This window comes from Hirsutella rhossiliensis, assembly GCF_020360975.1.
Source record: "Hirsutella rhossiliensis strain HR02 chromosome Unknown scaffold00002, whole genome shotgun sequence".
Lineage (NCBI taxonomy): Eukaryota > Fungi > Ascomycota > Sordariomycetes > Hypocreales > Ophiocordycipitaceae > Hirsutella > Hirsutella rhossiliensis.
The window spans coordinates 4141194-4150344 of record NW_025408668.1 but is presented as its reverse complement, the minus strand read 5'-3'; the positions used below and the strand labels follow the sequence as shown (position 1 = coordinate 4150344).

At 58.8% G+C, this 9151-nt stretch overlaps 1 protein-coding gene across 1 annotated transcript; it reads left to right on the top strand.

The window, feature by feature from the left end:
* Window positions 1-5769: 5769 nt before the first annotated feature.
* HRG_02044 (component of IIS longevity pathway SMK-1 domain-containing protein) lies at window positions 5770-8662 on the top strand (the record flags this gene model as incomplete). Its single annotated transcript, XM_044860515.1, has 6 exons — window positions 5770-5886; window positions 5970-6081; window positions 6145-6229; window positions 6281-6333; window positions 6390-7706; window positions 7767-8662. The coding sequence occupies 6 exons, from the start codon at window positions 5770-5772 to the stop codon at window positions 8660-8662; spliced, it is 2580 nt and encodes an 859-aa protein (XP_044724148.1).
* Between the last annotated feature and the right edge of the window lie 489 nt (window positions 8663-9151).

Genomic DNA, 9151 nt, shown 5'->3' with positions numbered 1-9151 from the left:
GGCTGCGTGGTTGACGATGTGCCGGTCGGTCGGGATGTCGGTGGGCACCAATCGAGGCCCAGCAAGGGCCGCTTAACAAGAGTTTTATATTGCAGTGAAGATGAGAGACGAAGGTGATGTAAGTCGACGGATCGATGGTAGGTAATGGACAGGTTGGTGGTATTATCAACCGTGTCAGCAAGGAGGTAGTCAACGACACGGATGAAGGATGTCGTGGGCGTCACGCACCCCGAGGAGCGGTGTGTTGGTGCGCGTTGGCGAAAGGGGGGTTTTGTGTGTGAGAAGAGCGGACGAGAAGAAGCAAGTGCTCGTCGACGTGTGGTTGTCCTAGACTGGCGTTATGATGCCGTCTACCTCCGTAAGGTGGACCCGAACCCTGCGCCAGGTGGAACTTGACGAGGAACGGCGCGGGTGGGTCGTCTAGGGGTCATCAGGCGAAGGGAACCCTGAACGGTGGGGTCGTGGCGGTCCTGAAAGGAGGAACGCCGGCGGAGAGGCGCAGCCGTGGCCCAACCAGCGCCCGAATGTGGACGGACAAGCCTTCAGCCTCAGCTCGATGTCAGCACCGGGCTTCAGGGGTGGGGGCCAAGCTGCAGTTGTTGAGGGTTGTGGTCGGAGATTTGTCGTCGTCGTTGTCGTTGTCGTTGTTGTTGTTGTTGTTGGAGAAGGAGGAGGAGGAGGAGGAGGAAGTGGTCGAGGAAGAGGTTGAGGAAGGAGGTCGAAAAGGAAGGAAGGAGGAGGCCGGAAAGGAAGGAGCGGATCAAGATCCCGAGAGGCCCGGCCCGGCCGATTGCTCCCCCCGGTTTTAGTATCTTCCGCTGACGGCAAGTACCCACTTCGTATCGTGTCAGCGTCAGGGCGCCCTCCAGGTACCTGGCCGTCGCAACTGACGTGCTGTAAATCACCCCGGTCTGGCGATGCAGCCACGTAAATCTCGGCCCTCTTGGCACTTGATGACGGCCAAGCAAGTGAAGCAGAGTGCCGGTGGCGCCCGCTCCTGTGCTGGCGTGCGAGGGGGGATGGTGCAAAGTAGTTATGACCTGCGTTTGTTGGCGGGAGGGAAAGCGGCTGGCCCTCTTGGATTCGTCGAATCTCGTTCTTGTAGAAGGTCTCACTGCCGCAACTCCCACTCAAACGGCGTGGCGTGGAGAGTTGAGGGCAAGGGGGGGGAAATGAAGAAGAAAAGCGAGGGCGAGATCGGGGGGAAGAAGGAACTGGGTCTAAAATACGGAAGTGGGCCAGAAGAAGACGAGGGCAAGGTGACGATGGATAGCGCATAAGCCTTGTTTATATAGAGCGGGTGCCGGCGCGGCCGAAAAGCACCGGCTGGCAAGACTTAATACGGGATGGGATGCTTTGGCTTGGGACGCTACCGTAACTACTCGACTCGACAGTCAGTATATGTACATGCATGCATGAAAGCCTGGAAAGGTCGACAGGCGAACAGGGATGACATGTCCGGGGGCATATAGCATTAGATTTCTGTGGACGGTCTATTCTCGTGCGCTGGCGACTCGTACGTACAGTATGCAGGTGCGACCGCAGGCAACGCACAGTACATACAGCTCGGGCCTATAATCCATGGAGCCCTTGAGCAACATCATCTCCATCCACAGAGGGGGGCGTGATGCGAGCAACGCCGGCGAAGTGGTTGGCGTTGCCCAGGCGCCGGATCGTGCCTGGGCAAATACAGCATAAAACCAAGTCATCGACACCTCATGTCGGCACGCCCCATTTCTCCAGACCGCACACCTCGTATTAGCTGGAGGTGGACTGGGACTCCTCCCCCAGCCTGACAGGGGCTCCCCCTCTGTCCGCACGACGCCCCCATGCCTCCAGCTCGTCTCGGTTCAGCACAGCACGGGCGTCGGGCCAGCCGGACCCGAGAGCAGACCTGGACGGGATTTGTGTATAAGTCATCACAATAATGGAAGAGTGCAGTCAATATTGCCATTGCCTCGTTGACCGACTGGTAATGGCGCCAGTACTCAAGCCGTTTTGAGTCTTGACATGACGAAATGCAAGCGAAATGAACCAGCCGGTCAAGTTGGACAAGAACACGCCCTGTCTCTCTTTGTTGTCTCGATCGCTCCCGGCCGTCGGATCAGTCGCTGCATCTCGTCGGGCCTACAAATATGCCGTCTTCTGTTGGACGACTGTTGGACTCTCGGCTCGGTCGCTGCGAGGCCGCAAAGTTACAGTGGTGCACACGTACCGTAGCGTAGGTACTGTACCTAGCAAAGGGGGGCCGCACCATCCATCCGATCCCCCCGCTTGGGGCGGCCCGCAGCCGTTGGCTCTATAATAATAGCGCCTCCTGGCGGGTTAGACGGGCACTAGCAGCCCTTGGGAGGGCCTCTCCAGCGGCTCTCCGTCTCACCAGAACAGGTCGACCTCGACAACATCTCGGGAGCCACGCCGACTCTCACGCCTTGATCCTACTCCCTCGGATAGGCCGGCAGCATGCCAAAGACGTATCCTCCTGCAAGGCACCACCAGACCAGCCTGCCGTGTCTCGCAGTGCTCCATCTCGGCGCTGCTCGCAGCCCTCGGATGGCGAGATGGATACCCCCTCTGGGTTCGCGTATCGGCCTGGCTGTTGAGGCGCCTGCTCTATCTGTATCTCTCTTCAGCCGCATGGGTGCCAGCCGCTTGCTCCCATGACCGTGTGCATCCATTCTAAGACATCCGTGCAAGTGGGTGGGTGGGGAAGAGATAATCTACCCTCGAGCCCGCTCCTGATACGATGCCGTCAAATGGGCGTGCTCGATCATGGCCGAACCTCGTCCGTCCTGATGTAGTTGGTTCTTGATAATATCGTGCTGGAGCTGCCTTGTTGGGTGCAGGCAGGCGGTGGCGCGGCGTGCATCGCCTCGGAGGATCCCAGATCGCCAGATCTCCGCATCCTTGCACGGCGACTTGTTCATACTCTTCGTGCCTACGAATACACACAACTACTTTGCGACCGACTCTTCACGAGCAAAGCACCTACTCTAGCGATCGGTAAGCATTTGGAAGAGGGCTAGTGGTGATGAACCTTGATAGTCCAACCTTCACCCATACAGTACATGCATAGAAATGGCCGCGTGAATCCGTCGACCCAAGGGCCAGATGCCCCCCGATGCAACCCTGGCTTACCGGTGCTCCTTGTCTGTTGTCAACACAAAAACGTGCTCCATGCGCCCATCGGTCTGTTTCAGCCCCCCCTGCCCGCGACACGAGCAGACAAGCCTCTTTCACCCCTCGCTGTCTGGTGCATTCTCCGTGATTCTTTTTATCTCTTTTCTCGTCCGGCCGCCAACCTGCATCTGCGAATCAAACCGTCTAGACAGCTCACCCTCGTGGCCCAGCAGCCTTATCAAGCCTTTGAACCCAACTTCCACCGGCGTCGGATCCTGACTGAGTCGGCTTTTTAGCCCGCGATAGGCCCTGCAGCCACTTGGCCTGGAGCTCACGTCGAAGCTAGACGAGCTTGGATACAGACGAGACGAGCCAGCCCCTCTACCTCTCGTCGAGGGAAAAAGATGTAAAACCAATAGCCATCAATATCGTCGTCCGTCTTTCTCTCTTCGACATCCCGTGGGACCATCCGTTTATAGTCTGCGGCGTCCTGGCTGGGTTGATTCCAGCGCCACCGTGGGACAGGCGACATCATAGAGTTGGTTAGCCTCGAGCACCGACCGCTGCTTGGCCGTCGCAAAGGCGCGGCTGCAAGCCACTGGCTGGGCTGGAGCGCAGGCTGCGCATCAGACGTGCCGCTCTGCACGGGTGGAGTCGAGCCCAGACGGTGTCACCGGTCACCGACAGTCTTGCCGTCCCACGTGCCATGTCATTTCTACTGAATGATCGACATTCGGGATCATATCAAGCATCCATCAGTCGCTTCATCCCCTGACGATACCGGGGCGAAGCGATAACGCCGTGTTACCGATAGTGCCGACTGCTACACCCCTAGCTGACATGGTGTACAACTGTCTGGACGCTCGTCAGAGTTCCTATCGGAATTGCTCTAGTGTGCACTTCGTGCCACTCGACAGCTTGCGGGGGAACAACGAATTCCCCGAGAGAGGCCGAGGCTTGGCGACTGTATGCCTGGACAAACAGAATGCTGGTCCGGCGGGCCAGGTGTCCAAACACCATCGCAAGCGGGGAGCATCACCATGCGCGAGGTGTACGGACGCCTTGTATCCAGCCTGGTTGACCCAGGGCGACGGAGGTGGCCATCGCGTGGGACTGGGGTATCGGCGAAGACAGAGTGGGCGGACTGATGGCGGTGATGAATGATGGTGCCTGGAATGATAAGCCTGGGCCACTCTATCACGACCCGTGGCCTGACACGGCTTTCTCGTCGACTTTTGAGCGATATGCCTCGCGTCGCTCAAACTCTGGCGCGAGACGATGGAGCCTGGTGTCTGGCGAAGGGAGGTGGATGACGGAAGCGTGTGAGTCCGAGAAGCAGAAGCCATACGAACTGGGGACGGTGTCCTGAGATGAGCGGCGACGGAAGAAGGGAATGGGACGGGAAGCTCCAGTGTCTTCCGCGATATCAACCCGTTGATGCCTGCTCCTCGACTCATGCCGCTCCTGAGCTACCCCATCGCTCCACGCGGAGCGGGCGCCCGTGACAGTAGGTAGCCTCGGCGAGTGTGTGACTTGCTGTAGATGTACGAGATCGACTGTTGGTCGGCATGGCAGATCAGATCCAAGAGAATGTGTCACGTGCCTAGCCACAGGTCTTGGGCTCCAATAGGCGCACCAGCCACAGCCAGGACGCGCACCTCATCTACCCACTTAGGTAAGCGCCCAAAGCTGCCTAGCACCTGCCATGATGCTTGTGCATTCGTGCCTGATCTGTCTTGCGCGGTACCTGACAAGCCCATTTCCGCGTGCTCCAGCGGCTCCTCTCTTCCCACTTCCGCAGGCACCCTAGACCTGTAACTACAGCATGTCCATGTACTGAGAAACTTCTGGGCAGGCCGGCGGCCTGCGGAGACCCAGGAGTACCCGATGCTCAATCGGTACATTCACGCTTTGTATCTTGGGTTCGTCCCCTTCCCCTCCCCCGACTTTTCCCAGGTGCCAGGCAGGCAGGCTTGAGCCCGAAACCTTCCACCCCCCCCCCCCCCTCCCCCAAAATCAAGCGCCGCAGGTCACGCGCTTTTCCCACTCCAACACCACCTGTCATCCAACCCTCTCTCGCTCTCTTTCAATAGCCCCAGAATATCATCACTTTTTCGCCCCCCCTCCCCCCGGGTGCATCCACCTACGCCACCCCCGGCCCGCCGTCTTCCCCTCCCCTCCCGTGATCCTCCTCCGTCTCCCGTGCGCGCCGTCGTCATTCGCGCTGCCGTCGCCGTCCTCTCGTTTGGCTGCGCCGTGGCCCTTCGTTGATCCGAACCCCACCGATCTCCGCCCGAGAGCCTCTTGCATGGCGCGCTGACGTGCTCGCGCTGGCTGGTCGTCGCTGCGTTGTCTCCCTTGTCGTCGGGCCTCGTCTCCGCCGTCGCCGCGCGACGCTCGACCTCCCCTCCCCGGCCTGTGCCAGCTCTCTCCTGTCCGCCTTCGCGTCCTGCCAAGCTACATTCTCGCACAACAGCGCGCGCGCCCCCGACACGGGCGCGAATCCGAGGAACCGTGGCGGCGCTTACCATCCTCAGCCACAACCAGACGTTGGCGCCCGAACTCTCCCTCCAGCAGCATCTCGAAATTGCCCCCGACTTGGTCGCCTACGGCCAGCTCGCCACCGAGGGCGACTCCGAGCCGGCGATGATGGCACAGCCGGTGCCTCATCAGGCGACGGACAAGAGGCGCGTCAAGGTCTACGAGCTTCGCAACAATGACTGGTTTGATCGCGGCACCGGCTTCTGCACCGCGACCTTTGCGACTGTACGTCTCCTTCCCCCCGACCTATTGACCTTATCCCTTTGCCGGCCGACATGGTGACTGACGGCTGCGCACGCCGCATACAGACTGAAGAAGGCCGCAAGGACCCTCGCGTCATCGTAGAGTCCGAGGATCAACCCGAGCGCCTGCTACTGGAAACAAAGATCCATAAGGAGGATGGATTTCAGAAGCAGCAAGGCAAGCCGCAGTGCCCCATCCTAGCTCATGTCTCGAAGCTTTTTGCTGACCCGGACCCAACAGAGACTCTCATCGTGTGGCAAGAGCCCGGCAGTGGCGTCGACATGGCCCTCAGTTTCCAAGAGGCCGAGGGCTGCGCCTTGATATGGTTCGTCTCGACGACCTTTGGTTGGCTGGACAGCGGCTGACATGTCTTCAGGCGATTCGTCAGTAATGTTCAACAAGCGCTCCAGAACAATACGGCCATTGTTGGTATGCGTCGCTGTTTCCCTTGCCCCGCCTTGACGTAACTGACGAGTCCTTCGCAGAAGACGGCCTCTCCGACGACCTCGCCATGGAGGTCCCCGCCCCCGTCAGCCTGCCCGCCGCCGACCTGGGAAACCTGGCCGAGATGGAGTCGAGCATGCGAATCATGACGTCGACTGCAAACGGTCGCGACGCTCTGGCCAAGGCCATCATGGCCGAGGATTACATCGGCAAGCTCATCCCTCTCGTCGAGATGGCCGAGGACCTCGAGAGCCTTCCCGACCTGCATCGCCTGTGCAACATCATGAAGACCATTCTCCTCCTCAACGACACCACCATCATCGAGCATGCCGTGTCCGACGAGTGCGTCCTGGGCGTTGTCGGCGCATTGGAGTACGACCCGGACTTTCCAAGCCACAAGGCCAACCACCGCCACTGGCTCGACAACCAAGGCCGCTACAAGGAGGTGGTCCCCATCGAGGACGAGCAGACGCGCCAAAAGATTCACCAGACCTACCGCCTGCAGTACCTAAAAGACGTTGTCCTTGCCCGAATCCTCGACGACCCCACGTTTTCGGTCCTCAACTCCCTGATCTTCTTCAACCAAGTCGACATCGTCCAGCACTTGCAGTCCAACTCGGCCTTTTTGAGCGAGCTCTTTGGCATCTTCAACGCCCGCAGGCGAGACCAAAAGAAGAGGAAAGAGGCCGTCCTCTTTATCCAGCAGTGCTGCGCGATTGCCAAGAACATACAGCCGCCCGCTCGCCAGACGCTGTACAACAACTTTATCGCCCATGGGCTGCTTCAGGTTATCCACTTCGGTCTGAGGCACAACGATGTTGCGGTGCGAGTCGGAGCTACGGACATTATGATTTCCATCATCGATCATGATCCCCACATGATTCGGCAAACTATTTACCGCCAGATGCACGAGAACCAGTCAGGGCTGACCGACTCCCTGATCGAGCTCCTCCTCGTCGAGGTCGACTTGGGCGTCAAGTCTCAGATCTCCGAGGCGCTCAAGGTGCTGCTGGATCAGGGCATGGTGGCTCAGGCACCAGAGCACTTCCCCAAGGTCAATGGCGAATTCACGGGGCGGCTGAGACCGCAGCCGTCGCTGGACCCCCAGCAGGAGCTGTTCCTGACGCGGTTCTACGAGCGGTCCGCGCTGAAGCTCTTCCAACCCCTCGTCGACCTGGAGAACCGTACAGACATGAACTTTACGGCGCAGCAAGCCTCCATGTTTACCTATCTCGTCGATATTCTGTGCTTCTTCGTTCGCCAGCATCACCGATTCAGCAGGTATTTCGTTTTGAACAACAACATTGCCGCCCGAGTCTGTCAACTTCTCAGAAGCTCCGAGAAGTATCTACGTTTGGGTGAGCGGTGCCCCTCCCTCGCGCTTGTCCAAGAGTACTAACACGTTGTCCCAACACTAGTTTCGATCCGGTTCATTCGGTATCTTGTCGGTCTTCAGGAAGAATTCTACATGAAACATTTGATGGACAAGCAGATCCTCGGCCCCATCCTCGACGTCGTCATTGAAACGCTGCCGCGCGACAATCTTCTCAGCTCTGCATCGATGGAGCTTTTCGAGCATATCAAGAAGGAGAACATCAAGGAATTGGTCAAGCACCTCGTGGCCAACTATCGGGAGCGCCTGGTCAGCTTGAGCTATCTGCCTACATTTCGCGACATTGTCTTGCGATATGACCAAACCCAGGGCTACACAGCCAACGTTGACTACCTTCTCGAGGGCGAGGGAGAAATGAGCAAGAAGCCGCCGCCGAGCACGAGGCTCATGGAGCACATCACCATGGATCCCGCCGAAGAAGAGTACTGGAACACGTCGGATCCCGAAGACGAAGACGATGAACACCACGGCGAAGGCGTCGAAAAGGCGTCGTCAACCAACGGGTCTACCACGTCATCGAGACCATTGGTTGACTATCCCTCAGATGAGGATAGCGACGAGAACGCCAACCCAGAGGCCAAAACGAAAGCAATGGACGATAAGCCTGGGTCGGGGCCTGGATCAGACGCATCGGCGGACCAAGAAACCGGGGCTTCGCCTTTCGTGCCGCCGCCTCTGGAGCGGGTATCCGAGAAGCGCCGACGGGAGGAGGACGAAGAAGACCAACTAGGGAAGTTGATGCACAACAAACGCCGGAACAGCAGCTCGTCGGAATCCAGCACAAGTGTCACGCCACGAACGGCAGCGCGACGCAGGAGTCTGACACCCAACTCGGGCAACGGCCCGCCCAAGAAGATTTCCATCAGTTTCTCCCCGACGGTCAAGACTGGGGTTGGAGACGGGCCTGACGAGGAGTCTTGAGATGAGGCGTTTTCATATTCTCCCCCTTCCTGGCGGCGGCGTACGGAACCTGTCTTTTCCACTTTTCCCCCGTGTAAAGACGGGGGCAAGAGAGACCGTGACCTTGGACGGCACGGTCTGTGTTCGTGAAGGAGGTGGGCCGGATGGTGGCGTTTTACAATTCATTGCTTGCAGGGTTGCGTCTCCGACTTGATCACCTCCCCAATTGTTGAAGATATGCCTATTTTTTTTTCAGGGGAAACTGGATGGGGCAAGCCGAAGAGGAATAGAACGGCACGAAGGATCGCATGGAGTGGGGGACAAAGTTATCGAAGGCATGCTGCTCATGGGACTCGGATGGAGAGGCGAGATTGGTCGAGTGCCAGGGCTGACTGAATCTGGCTGCCTGAGCGCTGTCAATCGTCTCTGCCCTGGCGAGGGACATCGCGGGGGGGGGAGCGGTGGAGGAGCAGCGGATGGGAATCGAGCGAGGCCGTATGCTGCCCGCCA